Source organism: Mucor velutinosus, assembly GCF_035048745.1.
Source record: "Mucor velutinosus strain NIH1002 chromosome Unknown tig00000093, whole genome shotgun sequence".
NCBI classification, from domain to species: Eukaryota; Fungi; Mucoromycota; class Mucoromycetes; order Mucorales; family Mucoraceae; genus Mucor; species Mucor velutinosus.
The window spans coordinates 467,198-483,973 of NW_027041907.1; the positions used below are offsets into that span (position 1 = coordinate 467,198).

Sequence of the window (16,776 nt, forward strand, 5' to 3'; positions counted from 1 at the left end):
TCGACACTAGTAGTATTTTTACAACTACCAATTCAACCGGGCTTCTTTTCTATTAGTTAAATGTTTCTTTCATGTGTTTGCTCTACAAAATGAGACCTCGTTAGGATACCTATTGTGATGCATTCTTTCAAAAATAGTTTGCCATGGCAAAACTACGTTTTTCGTTAATACCAACGGCAGAGAAGCGTCCAAAAGTCGCTCAAATCTATAAATAAATCCAGGATGTATATTGACTAATGTTGGCGTACGACAGAAAACTTATATGCGCCAATACCATAGCAAAAGATAGCATTTGAGTGACCGATTTTGGATAATTTGCCATTTCGGCAGTGTAGCTCTGTGAAGCCATTCCAACCCGATTTTAATACAGCCTGTGGATGTCGTCTATTGTATTATAGAAATTGTACACATCACGGGCCTCTATTTGCTCAGATTTGATACAAAATTGCGTTGTTTACTCCCCTTCATTCCCCTCATTGTGCTGACAGCGACTCAGCGTGTTAGGCATTAGCTATTTCTCCCGAATTATGAGTGTCCGCCATTGTGAATAGGTTCCAAGTCTAATTTTACGTCTACATATGGCATCCTTGTTGTGAACGAGCATCAAAAGTACCCTGCTAACCTGATGAGCATCTAATTCAGTCCAAGCAAGACATTAGCTTCAAATCTACATAATATTATTGACGCGCAAGTGACAAGATTACTGAAATCGCGCATTTCAAAAAACAAGGTCTGAACATTGGTACTATAATAAATGCGTATACTATTTGCAAACTGAGTTCGGTACAATGCAGAACATTTCTAGATCACCAGACAGAAGTGTAATTTATTGACTCTTCTGGCAACACAACCCACTACGCCGTAGTTTTAGGTCGAATTCTGTTCAAACCTAGCCATTTTCAAGCTCGAATAACTCATGCCACAAAGCCTTCTGAGCGCTTGGAATAGGGCCACACGCCTCCTCTTGGCCACGCCTTACTTCCTAATGCTTTATCTCAATTTTTTTTGGGTCGTTGCAAATGCATGGAAATCATCATTTTTTTCATGCGTATTAGCAAGGGAAATTTCTCAAAAATCAAACGATCGCGTTTTTCACCCCAAAAATGAAGACTTTTTCTATGATACATATTTGATCAAATTGATCGTAAAGATGAAATACAACACTAGAAGCTGTTTATATGAGACTTTTATATGCTAGAACTTGATATATTCACAGAAAACCTGTTTTCGTATTTTTGGAATCTTCTCATTATTTTCGGTCTAAAAGCTGAATGAAATTAGCATCATTCGATGCGGATTTAGATATCCAAAAATGTATTAGGAAGTTGGATGTGACGACGACAGTTTTCATTGTTAAATTCGATAAAAACGTTCAAAGGATGTCAAATCAAGTCAAGTTTGAACACGAAAATACCACTGCACAATTTGAAATTAAATGGCCGCAATTACCGCTGCTATAATACACTACTGAGGCTAAATCTACAGACGGTGACGTCGGATAGGGTGCCCTCTCATTTTTCCATACCCTCATTTTTTTTCCCTTTTGCAAAACGCGTTTAGCATCAAACCATGGTCGTTTTGGAAACCGTTTGGTTGATAATAACACTCTAGCTTCTGATAACACTGTATTGCACTGCCAGAGAGACTTGTTACTGCTTCTTTGAAGTGAAATATAATAGGTACCATGCAATAACGAGCACTAGAAGACGTAGAATTAGCACTAATCGGATTTGTTTATTAGGTTTCGCTAATTTTTTTTGACTGTTTGATGTGGGTGCTGATTCCATTACTTCTCTGCTATCTCTGCTGTCTGCTTTTTTGGTTTATTATGTCCGGTAGCTGCTTCTTTAGTCTGTATCTTTGGCGGTTGCTTCTTTAATCTTTGCCTGGTCTCTGGTATCGCTCGTTGTTCGATTTTTCTAAACTGCTCTTATTGCTACTGGCGTTGCTGCTGTTATTGCTACTGATGTTGCTGCTGCTGCTGCTAATATGGTCCTTCCTGGCCTACTGCGTTTGCTGTATACTTGTTCTCTGGTCTATCTCTGGTGATTGCCTGTACTTTCCTGGTCTGTCTGTGGTGGTGGTGAGAAGTGGTAAGTAACTTCTTTGGTCTTTGTCTGCTCTCTGCTGATGGCGTTCATTCTTTAGTTTTTCTATGGTGCTGGTGTTGCTGCTGCTGCTGCTAATATGGTCTGTTCTGGTCTACTGTATCTGGTGTCTGCTCGTTTTCTGGTCTATCTCTGAGGATTGCTTATATTCTTCTGGTCTATCCGCGGCTGTGGTAAGTGGTAAGTATCCTTTTTTCTTGTGGTCGCAATGATATAAAGCTTCTCTGGACGTTTGTATTATTGCTTCCTTTCTCGTGATAATGCATTCGTAATGTTTGCTTTCTTGCGCTTTTTTTCTTCTTCTTTTGTTGGCTGTGATATGATCAGCCCAACAGGTGCTTGCAATGTTGTTGCTTCTTACGTATGAACAACAAGCATGATGTGCTACTATATATCTGTATTGCCGTTGTAATACTACTTTGTTATATGGTCGTGGGTAGTTGTTTGTGTTGCCTCTGTCGCTTCACATGAAACAACATTAGTCATTATGTTGTATTGCATACTTATATTACTGCTGTTGCTCCTGCAATTGTGCGTGTTTGTGTTGCTTTACATCCGACTATTACCTTGCACGTTGCTCATGTATGCATTCTTGTTACAACAACAACGAGCTGTTCTGAACATTCTCTGATGTTGTATTTGTTATGCTTTTCTTTGGCTCATTGCGTATGAGTATTCCTTTTTTACCTTCATACTCCTGTAGTACTACTGTAGTACTACTGTAGCATGTTTTTTTCTTCTGTTCCTTTTTTCTTTTATTATGTTTCTTTGAAGCATACCTTTTTATTACGTTGTGTGGATGTGCCTATCCCTGAAGCTCAACAAGACTTTATCCGAGGCTAGGAGGTAGATAGGCCGCCTCCACTTGGTTATCGCTACTTACTTTAGTGATGATTGAGAGTCTCAACGCCAGAATCTAAAAGCTAGGTGGTGTAAGTAAGGCATGCTCTAGCACCTGGGGGAAATTTGATGATAGCAGCGGCTATATTGCTATTATAGCGGCGCTTAAAATTTTGCCTCACATCAAAACAGGGGGAAACCCTCGCAAATTTTTTTTTAGGTTAGCGGAGTTTTCGAGCGATTTGATTGGCTCAGGGTTCGAAGCACGGAAGGTCTACAACTAGTTGATTTTCTGTTGATCTGCCTTTATAATGTAATTTAAAATAAAAGCGTAACCAAATGGATACAATCGAAAACCTTCCTTGTTCAGAAGTAATGTAAGGTGCAATCATTGGATTTATCATCCATTAAACAATTTTATTTGAGGAATATTTCATTAATAAATTTATTAGGTAGGAAAATTATATAAGTATTACATCAGGATAATAGCACTTTTTACAACAATAGTACTTGTTCTAGGTTCTGCTTTTACATTGTTTTGATAGGCCGCAATACTAAAGTTATTGTAATAATGTTTGAGGTATAATCGATTGCAGCAATCTCCATCGTTGTGCAAGCTTAGATAATGACTTTTGCTGGTATAAACTGTTTAACGCTACAAACGTTGCCCGTTGGTACACCATCAAAATAAAGTATACAATATCGCTTATCCACATACAATGAAAGTTCAGCTAAAAAAAAGATTTGGCTGCACCCTTACCATCTCTACATTCTATAAAGTATGCTTGATTTTGCCGTAAAAGGCACCCACTACATCGATTCGTATTGTATTACGAGCGGCCATGCCACCTGCATAACTTCCAATGCTGAAGGATGTCTTGCAGTCAACATGACTATTATTGCTTATTGCTGTAACACATTGAGCAGCATCATTCTTCATCATGCGATAAATAATGCGGAAAACATCAGAGAAGGAAATGTAGATTGGCAACAATGTCGAATATGAAATCCTTATGAGTATCTATACTTATATTTTTAGTTATTGATAGTAAATGCCTTTCGAAGAACGCTCTTTGTCATGTCAATGACATAGTAAGATTCATCCGAAAAGAACACATCCCATGACATGAAGCCATGGATGACTCCGTTGACCCGAAAAGATGAAACTGGCACATTAGCAGATACCAATTTACGTCCATAGATCTCTCCTTCTACAATATGGATGAGATTTCTTTCGTTGCATGCCACAAGCGTGCTAATACATACCGTCACGAAGTATATCGGCTTCACCAGTAATTAAAGATGCAGGAGGTAACCCAGCAAGATCCTCAACTGATGCTTTGTTGGGGGAATAAAAGCATATTCTCAAGTTCCTCCTTAGGAGCATAGCATTTCAGAAATTCATTGGCCATTTTCTTGGTGAGAAAGAATCCCTCTCCATATTTCTTGTATGATTCAGTGCTAAAGTCGTTTTCAACACAAGGATAATACAATATCTGATGCTTGATAGAGTTCTGCAGCTGATTGCATTGTTTAGCTAGTACTGTACAATACTGTCAGTGTTTGGAAAAGGATAGCCTAGCCATAGACTAACATGAGACAGCAGCAGAGATATTTCCGCCGGCTGAATCCCCACCTACAGCTACGGGGGGTATGGTCAATCTGGAGTTTGGTTGCAGTTGTAGAGTTGGTTACGTACTCGACAGCAGAATGAGCTTCATTGAGCGCAACTGGGAACTTGACTTCAGGGCTCAATGAATATTTGACAAATATAACAACACCATTCAGGTCGACAACAAACTGAACAAGTGAAATGTCAACAGTCGTTTTTGGGACAAATACAGTACATGCGGTACTTACAGTGCTCAACAAGAATATATAAATAAAATGACTCTTCAATGAAACAAAATCCTCCTCCAGGGCTTAATGTATCAAGTTAATACAATATCAATCGAGTAACAAACTGAATTGCTTACAAATATACAAGAGTAGGCAGCTTTTCATCGGACGAGGTACCCTGGGGCTTATATAAAGTAGCTTTGATAGAATGGCTATCAGTTTGATCAGGGATTTCAATCTTCTCGACATCGACTGAAGGGCCTTCAGTATTCGATTGCATAGTGTCATTGGATCCAGCGCGTGCCTGCTGAACAGTAACCTTGTCAAAATCAACTGCTTCAGGACATTTGAGCTACTAGAGCCTTGAAAATAGGACTCAAAAAGCTGGTATCTATAGTAGGCATTTGGTGCGAAAAGATAATGGAAAAGCAAATATATCGTGCTGTTTAGTGCACTTTTATGTTTATGCAAATAGTGACGCAGTAATGTTGATTAACAGACTATTTGAGGTCTTACACAGATGACATTGGCTATAGTTATGAAGTTGAAGATAAGCAAGAAGTGGTCAAAATATTATGCTTGGTAGGCTACCTTTTGAAAATATATGGACTCATTTTCTACGAATACTTACAATAAAGCCAGTATATTATCTTGCAAAGCAATGGATAAGCTGGAGGATGGAGTTCTGGGGTTTGTGGAGCACAATGAAAATACCACTCTTGTAAAAGACCACTTTGCCTAGTCTATCAGAAACGTCTGCAATCATCAGTAGTAAGAATATCGTTTTATTTGATATTTAAAGTAATTGATATGTAGAGAGCTCTATTCTATATATGCATTTTCTCAGTATTCATGCAATCCTTTTCATGATCTGAATAGGAAAACGCATCAATTAACTGCCTAGGGCCTATAAGGCGTATCAGCAGCACTCATAGATCAAATATACAGTAGAGTTTGATATTCTGCAGTCTGTGCTTTTATACAGCAGCGAATTCCAAGCGTTAAAAAGTAAGGCGATGCACTGAGCATGGATGACATAGCATCAACATCTGATGGATCTAGATTACATGTCATGTTAATTTGGCTTTTTCTGAAATGTTACACATCCAAATCGAATACCATTGGAATCCTGGTTCCTGCAGTGGGGTTGTCAAATATTATTAGCATATCCAGCAGCCAATGGACATGATGTATCCAGTAGCATTGGTGCAATTTACCAAAGTGATCGACAATAGCTAGCTCTAGAGATCTTGTGTATTTCATATAGTGTCATCCTGTATCATTTAGAACATGAAAACCTCTCAACTTTGATGGTACGACAAATTTTATGCAATGCTCTTTCAACAAATCTCACTTTGTTGTGGGAATAAAAGATGAGTAATGCAAATACTTGCTCTAATGCGGGGTAAGAAAGAATTTCACTCAGGCTAATAATAAGGTTATTTCAATAGAGTAAGCGGTATTACCAGGCTTGAATTTTTTGTATATAAATACGCTTGGTTTCTTTTGGCTCTTTTGTTGTTGTTAATACACCTTATTCATCAAAATGGCTACTCAATCTCTCATTGATATCACTACTCTTTCTCCCAAATTCCAAGATCTCTACGCCAAGGCTAAGGATTTTGTTGAGGTAAATCACGCACCTACAACATCAAAGCTCCTAGTTGCATGATATTAAACCACTCTTTCTCACTATATAGAATGAATGTATTCCTGCTGAAAAGACTTATGAGCTCCAAATGGGTCAAAACGAAAACAGATGGAAGGTAACTAATAAGACGACCTTACACGCAACATTTGATGCTAAATATTCAATCACGATAAGATCATTCCTCCCGTTTTAGAGGAACTCAAGACCAAGGCCAGAGCTCTTGGCCTTTGGAATCTCTTCTTGGGCCAAGATTACCCTGAGGGTGCTGGTCTGACTAACCTCGAATACTCTTTGATTGCTGAGGTTACTGGTCGTTGTCCCAAGTTGGCCCCTGAAGCCATGAACTGTTCCGCTCCTGATACTGGTAATATGGGTAAGTCATTTAATTATTGCGCCCGGATCAGGATCCAATGGATAACTGACATCTCCTTGCAGAGGTGTTCGCCAAGTATGGTACTCCCGCACAAAAGGAAAAGTGGCTCAAGCCTCTTTTGGATGGTAAGATCAGATCTGCTTTTGCCATGACTGAACCCAGAGTTGCTTCCTCTGATGCCACCAACATTGAGACCAACATCCGTCGTGTTGGCAATGAATACGTTATCAACGGTTTAAAGTGGTGGATCTCTGGTGCTGGTGATCCTCGTTGTGCCGTCTACCTCTTGATGGGTAAGACTGATGCCGATAACAAGGATAAGCATCGCCAACAATCCATCGTCATTGTTCCTGCTGATACTCCTGGCATTACTGTGGTGCGTCCCATGAAGGTCTTTGGTTTCGATGATGCCCCTGAGGGCCATTGTGAGATTATCTTCAAGGATGTTCGTGTTCCTGTAGAGAACATTATTTTGGGTGAGGGTCGTGGTTTTGAGGTCATTCAAGGCCGTCTTGGTCCTGGCCGTATCCATCATTGTATGCGTTGTATTGGTATGGCTGAACGTGGTTTGGATTTGATGTTGAACCGTGTCACTGATCCCACTCGTCGCACCTTTGGCAAGACCTTGGCTGAACACGGCACCATCGTTGCTGATATTGCCACTTCTCGTATTGAAATTGATCAAGCTCGTTTCTTGGTCTTGAGCGCTGCTCGCAAGATTGATCAAGTCAAGGCTAAGGGTGCTATGAAGGAAATTGGTATGGCCAAGATTGTTGCTCCTAACATGTTGCTCAAGGTCTTGGATCGCTCCATGCAGGCTCATGGTGCTGCTGGTATCTCCCAAGATACCCCTTTGGCTCATTTCTACGCCTCTGCTAGAACTTTGAGATATGCTGATGGTCCTGATGAGGTTCACCGCGCTCAAATCGGCAAGGTTGAGCTTCGTCGTGCTGCTGAAGTGTCTGCCAAGATCAAGGAACAAAAGGAGAAGGCTGACCGTCTTGCTGCTCAATCCACCAGCAAACTCTAAAAAAAAGAACTGTATTTTATTCAATCGCATTAACAACACCAATTATGAAAATCAAACGTAATTAATGTACCAAAAGGAAGAAGAGATGAAATCTTTTTTGTTCTTTGTAAAGCATGTACCAATAAATATTCCACTATTTCTCGACTTTTCTTTTTAAAAAGGCATTGCATTTGTGTTTGCTAGACGAGTCTCTACGGAGAGGGGTCGTTGATTGCAACTTGGCCACACTGCACTAATCTACGAAATCAGGTATTCAACAGTGGTATTTGGCTAGCCTGTTTGACACTAGTATAGATCCAGCTAATTGCCGTATCACACTTGAACTGAATTTCAAACGGTGCCTGGATGGCATTCATTAAAATGAAAAAACGTGCCTCTCCATGATGGCAAGGGCACACGTGTGTGATAAACTTGTGAGTCGAACAATGAAGCACTTATGATTCATGTAAATCAGGGCAGCGATCTCCACTACAATATAAACCATGGCTACTTTATGATTTGAATCGGATGCCTTGCCATGCCACAGCTTGTTTGTATACTGCTTGTAATTGCACCTGAAAAAATTTATCATCAAATATGTTGATTGTTACACTATTAATATAGACTATTCACATCAATATTTAACATTGTAAATTCTGCCTTTTCATCCTCTTTTGCTTCTTTTTCGCTCTTTATATATATATATATATATATATCCTCAAAATGAGAAGAAAACCATCATTGCCCATACCGCCCGCTCATTTACAGCAGGATCGCATGAACAAGAAGTTTTACCTGGACCGAGACAGTGGCATTGTTACAGAAACTGATTCTGAAATCGAATACAGCAACAATACCAAACGAAACTACATTTTCAGCGATGATGAGGAGATGCCCGCTGCAACCAGCACGCTCACTTCACAGCACAGCTTTTACTCACATCTGGCAGATCAAGCAGTGATGTCCGTGCGTCACTATCTCAGAGACGACAGCTGGAAAAAGGTGCTGAAACATAAAAGTGGCACAACTGTCTACATGATGCAGCAAACGAATAAGAATGAGAAGGTAGCACTGTTCCGTGGCGAGTCTATCATTCAGGGGTTCACGCCACAGTCCGTTTTTTATGTCATTGGCATGAGAAAATTATGGGATGAACAGTAAGTAATGGACCTTTGCCCTCACATGCGCATCGTATTGACTCAACTGATAGGTTTGACGATGGCAAATTAATAGAAAATCTCAACGATACAAGCTCATTGACATATGAATCATACAAATCCACAGCTACCTCCAAGTATGTTCGCCATATGCTGTCAATTGCTCGAGTGATTAACAAACAGCATTAGAGCTTATGATTATACACTGGTAGAAAAGATTGAATGCTCTGCTGATGGAGAAATCCTGTTTGCATGCACCAGTGTTGAAACTCCTCAGGTACCAAAAACACCCGGCAGAAATAGACATCAGATCAAGGTAAGAAACAAAGGCTACATTAGATGTACAAGATGTCTGATGTCGATGGCACTAGCTGCAAGGCTGGGTCCTGAAACAACTCAACACATTTCCAGTATCCACACATGTTACCTATTTAACTCAGGAGAATATCAAGGGATGGATTCCAGGATTGACCAAGAAATCATTGGCCAGAAAGCCCCTTATCATTGCATCCATTGACAGCTACTTGCAAAAAAAAGCAGAGAGAATTCGTGTACAACAGCAACAGCCCCAATCAAAGAAATCAATACCCGTTCCTATTCCTACTACTATTACAACTAATACAACTAATACACATGCTTCTTCCTCCATCTCATTGCCACAGACAGCCACCACAAGTACATCCTCTTTTGCATCGCCACCAACGTAAGCAGTGTGTTCAGGTCAATTGCTAGAGTGACTCATGTTTTGCCTTTATATATAGTAGCATTCTCCTCCAAAGACCATCAGCCGTATCCGCAACCAACCTATTCGAGGACCAAACATCGCCTACCTTGGGCCTATTCAACACCACCAGTACATCCTTATTGCTTGATCCCAACACCAACACCAACAGCAACAAAAGACCACATAATATCATCCTCTCCAACCCACCACCTAGAATATCATCACTCTCAACACAAACCAATAGCACCCCATCGACACAGCAACAAAAGCGAATCACATTTGCAGATCAAGTAGAGTCATCCTCTAGATCATCCTCACCAAGCAACACGTTCTCTTCGTCTTCTGCTAGATCATCATCAGCCAGCAGTAGCAGTGGCTCTGGTAATGATGGTGCCACTCCATCTTACCAGCAGCAAGCACAAGATGACAGTCTATTTGATAACCATAGTAAGACACCGACGCTATTCCCATTGCCACCATCTACCAGTAGCACGAGCCATCAGCTATCGCCTATCCAGGAAGCACCTATGCCGTTCTCATCCAAAGCAAAAGCAAGCAGTGTTGCTATTGCAGGGACCAAGTTGTATCCAGCAAGCCGACATCGAACCGCACGCAAGCAATGTATAGAAAAGCTACAGACGTATGCTCACAGTAACTTGAAGGAATGGAAACACGTTGGTGAAAAGAACAATACTCAACTTTATACACAGGCAGTGGAAGGCAGCACGCTTCCTATTATGCGCAGTGAAACAGCGTTTGTGGGCTCATGGACGCCTGAGCAGATTTGCTCTGTGATTCAATGCTTTGGTGCTCGCAAAGAATGTAAGTCTTGTTAGCTCTTCATTTCCACGCAAATTCACCTAATGTCATTTACAGGGGATGAATATTTCGAAAAGGGTGAAATAGTGGAGCGATTCTCTCAAAAGGAGTACCTGGTCCACACTCAAATGAAAAGCCTGTTCCCTATTCAAAGCCGAGATTTCTGTATGTTGACATGCATTGAAAGTGTAGTGGCAACAGGGGCCATTTACATTGGCTCCATCAGTGTGGAAGACGAGTTGATTCCGGAAACCTCACAGCATATCCGGGGCAAATTGAATACGTACGGATGGGCCCTGAAGCCTATTACACGCGGAAAAGAGGGCCAATGGACGGGCGTGCAGGTTAGCTTCATTGCGCACATGAACATGGGCGGCTTAGGCACAACACCTCTTCCCTTGCCATCAGCCATTGTGCGACTCTTGACGACACAAGCATGTGCCGACAGCATTCAAACCTACTTGGCAGTACATGGATGTCCTCCTTATATCCGCAGAGTAGCAGGCAAAATCATATTCGAGGAATTCAATGTGAGGACCAACCAATACACCATTCGCTACATTGCCAAGCATGCACCTTCTCCACGTCGCCACCATCAGCAACAACAACAAAAGCAAAAGATGATTGGTTCCATGTGGTGCACAGACGTGCGCACACACCAAAGCATGTATCCACTCGGTTATACGATAGAGACTCACCAGGATGTGCGTGTGGATGTGCGACCCAACATTGGCTTGAGGATATATACCGAAAAAGATGAATTGGATGGGCAAACGGTTGAATTGGTGATTTCAAAACATACCACCGGAAGTAAGCCGCAGTTCTACTGCAATGGTATCGAGGTCTGTGCGGTCGTAAAGGACGCTAAAAATCAAGGTATTGCCAAAAGTGAATTAGTGGATCACACACGATTTGTCCCAGAGGCTGCTCCTTCCCACAAGCTGCCTTCTGCTGCTGCTGCTGCCACTACAGTTGAGGCTACTTCCGTGGCAAAGCAGCAACAGGAACCTCAGGAGGAGGAGGAAACCAATGACAAGGTATGTGTATAAATAAATGGTGGTCGTACAACCGTTAATTGATTCGTTTTTTTTTTTTTTTTTTTTTTTTTTTTACGTCCTGACAGGCCTTTTGCCATCGTCGAAATAGCCACGTCGTTGTGTTTAGCGATGAACTGTCATTTACAGCACACCAATTTGCATTTGTTCTGTTATTGATGGGCATTTGCTATTATTTTGGCAAGTTTTCATGCCAATGTTCATGATAAAAGCTGCTGGTTTAAATTTTGTTTATTTGTGTTGCCCTCTTTTTTTTTTTTTTTTTTTTTTTTTTCTCTCTTCTTTTTCTTTTCTTTCTTTATCGCACCATCAGAATAAATCATGGAATCAAAGCCCAACAAGCATGAGTTGACAATCACAAGTTTGCTAGACGAAGACCAGCCACAACAAGCAGAATGCTCAACAATAGCAGCAGTATCAGTGAATAACACAGCGATTCCATTTCCGTTCTTGCCATTGTATTCTCAGTACAGTTTTGCCCAACGACTCAGGAGCAGCATACCCTTCTCAAAACTGTTCTTTTCCAACCACATTAAGCCACTAAACCAAACAAAAATGGCAGCGAAACAGCCTGCCATCCTACATGACAAAGAGCAGTGCATGTTTCTATTGAAATTAGACGCTGAAGGCAGAACAGGTAATGTAGAAAGAAAGCAAACAGAGTCCAGGGGTTCGCAATGTTTGACACTGGATGTATAGCGGCCATTTGCTACTTACCGACCCGAGTGAAAAATGTCATTGAAGTGTATCATACGGTGAGTTGTGTATCTTATACTCTACAGCAAATGCCAATTGAACAATCTATAGGAAATACCATCTCATCACAGACACAAAGGCATAGGCGATAAACTAGTCAGGGCATGCTTATTATGGGCAAAAGAGTCTGGAACTTTTGTGATTCCAACATGTAGTTTTGTGAGGCGGCACCTAGATTACAATGGGTTTCAAAATTATGATCCTGTCATCGTCAAAAACGAGCAAGAAGCTCAAAATAAAAGGCTGTAGAATATTTCTTTATAAAGCATGAGTTACACGGGGAAAGAGGGGAGGGTCATTCGACATTCTCTCTCTTTTGCCTCCTAATAGTATGCTCCTTTTTTTTTCCCCTCTCTTTCCTTTTTCCCTCTCTTTCCTCTTTTGAATACAAAATGACCACTGCCACAATGACTTCTCATCAACCGCAACCGTCTATACAAGACAACCATCATAGCCATTATCATCATCACCACCACCAGCAGCAGCAACATCCGCATTTTTCACAGCAACAACAGCAACAACAGCAACAAGCGCATCGCTATCATGTGCAGCACATTGGCAATTACGTTATTCACAGAAAAACACTAGGCTCTGGTAGTATGGGTACAGTGAAACTAGCAGAGTGTTTATCAGACAAGGATCATCAGCAGGTATACTATTCGTGGGGAGCCATGTGTTGAACATCCTATTAAAGCCATTCATCTCTCCCTCAACAGTATGCTGTGAAAATCATGCCCAAGGTGAATCTAAGTTCGGTCGCAGCGACGAGTGAATCAAAGAGTAAGGATCCAAAAGACACGCCCAGGGAAAGAGAGCAGAGAACGATCCGAGAAATGGCCATCATGCATTTGCTGAGACATCCCAACATCTGTCAGCTCAAGGAATGGGTAGTGCATGGTGACCATTACTATATGTTTTTAGAGTATATCGAAGGAGGCCAGCTACTGGATTATATCATCAGCCATGGCAAATTGAGAGAGAAACTAGCAAGAAAGTTTGCAAGACAAATTGTGAGCGCATTAGGTAATATTTGTGTGTGTGTGTGTGTGTGTGTGTGTGTGTGTGTGTGGGATGGGTGGATATTGCATGAGCATAGCATAGGATTAACATGGAAACACATTAGATTATTGCCATAGAAACTCTATTGTACATAGAGATCTCAAGATTGAAAACATCCTCATCACTAACCACGAGGAAATCAAGATTATCGACTTTGGATTGTCCAACATTTACTCGCCCAGTCGACTCTTGAACACGTTTTGCGGCTCTCTCTACTTTGCTGCCCCTGAATTACTACAAGCTCGCAACTACACTGGTCCAGAAGTTGATGTGTGGAGTTTTGGCGTCGTCTTGTATGTGTTGGTATGCGGGAGGGTGCCTTTTGATGACACAAGTCTGCCTGCATTGCATCAAAAGATAAAATCAGGTCATGTAGAGTATCCAGATCATTTGAGCAAAGGTAAGGACATGATGTCGTCGCTGTATACATATATATTCACACACACACACACACATATATTATAGACTGCGTTGATTTACTATCCAAAATCCTGGTTGTGGATCCCACAAAACGAGAGACACTGTCATTTGTGATTCATCATCCATGGATCAACAAGGGCTATGATGAGCTTATATTCAACCATTTACCTCATCGACAGCCGTTGACTTCAGTGGATCCAAGCGTCATTCAGGGCATGCGAGGATTTGGACTTGGTACACCTGAAGAAATTGAAACAAAGCTATTGCATATTATTTGTTCACCCGAGTACCAATATGCAGCAGCTCAAGTGGACCAAAACTACCAGTTGCAGCAGAGACAGCAGCATGATCAGCAACAGCAACAGCAAAATCAGCAGCAACAGAGCCAGAACGAGTCAGCATCTCATCGATGGCGTCGTACGCTCTCTATTCGACGCACAGCACCAGCCTCAGCCAACACCATGAGAAAAGACGACCCTCAGCACCTGCCAGCCATGTACGATCCATTGATTTCCATCTACTGCTTGGTCAAGGAGCGTAGACAGTTTGATGAAAAGTGTCGATTATTGGAAAGTGAAGGATATCAATCACCTGTTCAAATTGGTAGATCTGCCAGTACGTCATTGACTAAATCAGTTCGACACGCAAATAGTCATAGTAGCCTTATGCGTCGTAAGACAGAACGTGTGCCACCCTCACACACGCGAAACATGTTCAAGGATGACAAGACCGAGGATTGGGCTGCTCCTCCCACAACGTCAGGTACCACGACCGGAAACGCGCCTAAACGGTTCAACAGCGTCAAAAGCAATACAACCATACTGCAGAGAAGCAAGAGTGCTGCCAAACGTTTGGGTGCCATGCTACCCAATCGTCAACAACAACAATCATCATCGACTGCATCACAAGACGAAAATGTAGCACCACGCAAAGCCCACTCCAGTGTTGCAGTGCACATCATTGATCCTCCAGAGCCCACGTATTCGCTCAAGGAAAAGACAATGAATATACTTCGATCCAACTCACTTACGGATAGAAGATATCGCCATCAACAACAGCAACAGCAACAGCAACAGCAACAACTGCAGAAGAGGACATCTCCATCTTCCTCTTCTACTTCTTCTCACACTGAAGACGAATTAAATGTGATCTCGAGCTCAGCTCCATCATCAGGCTATAGTGGCAGTGGAGGAAGATTCATTGAAGAAGGTAAGATATACACTATATCATGTCACTTTGAGTTTTGTCTAACAATGGGATTAGGTATTCATCAGCAGCAGAGAGAGATCCAACAGCAGCAGCAAACACCCAAGATGAGCACCCATCCAAAGAGTCTGTTCAACTTTAGTAGACGCCATTTATTCAAAGTGACTACAGTCGACATGATGAAATACATTCAACAGGTGCTGCTCAAACTAGGCATTCGATACATCCCTTCACCACAGGAATCTTTCACATTGAAATGCGAGTTGAATGACTGGGCAAGATACCAAGAGTTTGAGCTGGATGATGAGGGTCTTGATCGAACGGAGGATCCAGTGTATTTTACAGTCATGGTTTATCAGGCAAGATGGGCAGGTGGTAGACTGGGTATCAAAGTGATTGAAGCAGAGGAAGATGAGAAATTTAGACACATTTATCATACGATACTCAATGAGCTTGACTTATTGGTCAAAGCGCAATGATTCCCCTTTTTTACTTTTCCAAATTATATCAATAATATGTAATGTTTATATCTGTATCTCTCAATGTAAAACACTTTTGTGGGGGGTATATTTCTGTTATATTTTGTTTAATTCCAATTCGTAATCACCTTTTCATGAGCCTTCAACAGCATCCATTAGTTTTTACAAAAGGCATAGCATCCATCTTGCCATCAGCCAAAAATCAATTAAATCTCTGCTTGACTTTCTGCTCTAATTTGTTCGTTTTCAAACTTTTTGGACCCACTTTGACCTATTTTGCCAGATTCGACTATGTAAACTATGCTAATCGTACGATGCCTCCTAAGACTTTCTTGGAGTTCTTTTGAAGGCGCATACAATGGTGCTAATTGCTATAGGTATTTTGAATAGACTTATTGAGCAATTTATAAAAATATGAAAAGAGGCTTTTGGCCAAAAAGTCGAAATTTTACAAATCAAGATCCCACAAACTACGTTTCAGGGGCTAGTTTGGATCGATACGATCATTTTGATTTAATATACGTTATAGTAAAAGTGTTCATTTTTTGGGTCAAAAAAACGCGATCGTTTGAATATTGATAAAAACCATGAGGGGTACCTCATGCTTTTTGGTCGAATTCCATCCATGTTTTTTTTTTGATCCCCAAAAAGTTGAGCAAAGGTGTCAGAAAGTAACTCAGAGATGAGAGCAATTGTCTGGCGCTATTCTGGCTGTCTAAAACAGCTTCTATCGCGAGAAAACACGACCCAAGTGTAGGTAAATTTTGCCGTTGTTTGCCTATTTTCGAGTGGCAAGAGGTAATGCCAGTATGCTGTCTACCCGTATATAAGTAATTTCCATTGATGCAAACGATAGACACACGAAAATAGCTGTTAGATCCACTGCCATGAAGGTATGAACCCGATTAAGCCAAAAAGAAAAAGACAATGCACTGGGGCAGCAATCCATATGCGTTGTCCAAATCCCATCGTACCAACCACAGATGCGTACCCAAAAGATAAACTGTGCAAACCATTCGATTTGTCTCTTGAGCTTTAGATCCCTAGCTGAAAGCATGAGCAAGTCCAAGAAACTCTTTTACAACACTATAACAGTTGAGGACATGTGTCTGTAGTGCTATGTGGAGACGACCTTACCACGAACATGCTGTAGTGTTAAAAGAGAAAAACTCCTCCCCAAGTAACATGAAGGAAATGGACTCACAAGACAATCAAAATTTGATTCAAGAAAGGAGAAGTTTTATGCGTATCTCCAAGCCTACGCATATTCAAAAACGGGTT

General features: G+C 41.2%; 5 protein-coding genes across 5 annotated transcripts; 4 read left to right on the top strand and 1 right to left on the bottom strand.

Moving 5' to 3' along the window:
- Positions 1 to 3,983: 3,983 nt before the first annotated feature.
- Positions 3,984 to 4,335, bottom strand: ATC70_001890 (uncharacterized protein; the record flags this gene model as incomplete). The annotated part of the gene is made up of 2 exons (XM_064821278.1): positions 3,984 to 4,159; positions 4,215 to 4,335. The coding sequence occupies 2 exons, from the start codon at positions 4,333 to 4,335 to the stop codon at positions 3,984 to 3,986; spliced, it is 297 nt and encodes a 98-aa protein (XP_064680964.1).
- A 1,998-nt stretch (positions 4,336 to 6,333) lies between these two features.
- ATC70_001891 (uncharacterized protein) lies at positions 6,334 to 7,841 on the top strand (the record flags this gene model as incomplete). The annotated part of the gene is made up of 4 exons (XM_064821279.1): positions 6,334 to 6,417; positions 6,488 to 6,553; positions 6,613 to 6,811; positions 6,874 to 7,841. The coding sequence occupies 4 exons, from the start codon at positions 6,334 to 6,336 to the stop codon at positions 7,839 to 7,841; spliced, it is 1,317 nt and encodes a 438-aa protein (XP_064680965.1).
- A 702-nt stretch (positions 7,842 to 8,543) lies between these two features.
- Positions 8,544 to 11,569, top strand: ATC70_001892 (uncharacterized protein; the record flags this gene model as incomplete). The annotated part of the gene is made up of 6 exons (XM_064821280.1): positions 8,544 to 8,977; positions 9,031 to 9,114; positions 9,167 to 9,293; positions 9,349 to 9,680; positions 9,739 to 10,523; positions 10,578 to 11,569. 6 exons carry the CDS (start codon positions 8,544 to 8,546, stop codon positions 11,567 to 11,569), a joined length of 2,754 nt encoding a protein of 917 aa, XP_064680966.1.
- Positions 11,570 to 11,896: 327 nt separating this feature from the next.
- ATC70_001893 (uncharacterized protein) lies at positions 11,897 to 12,580 on the top strand (the record flags this gene model as incomplete). The annotated part of the gene is made up of 3 exons (XM_064821281.1): positions 11,897 to 12,212; positions 12,275 to 12,330; positions 12,383 to 12,580. 3 exons carry the CDS (start codon positions 11,897 to 11,899, stop codon positions 12,578 to 12,580), a joined length of 570 nt encoding a protein of 189 aa, XP_064680967.1.
- A 143-nt stretch (positions 12,581 to 12,723) lies between these two features.
- Positions 12,724 to 15,495, top strand: ATC70_001894 (uncharacterized protein; the record flags this gene model as incomplete). Its single annotated transcript, XM_064821282.1, has 5 exons — positions 12,724 to 12,981; positions 13,048 to 13,354; positions 13,455 to 13,790; positions 13,856 to 15,019; positions 15,074 to 15,495. 5 exons carry the CDS (start codon positions 12,724 to 12,726, stop codon positions 15,493 to 15,495), a joined length of 2,487 nt encoding a protein of 828 aa, XP_064680968.1.
- Positions 15,496 to 16,776: the final 1,281 nt, after the last annotated feature.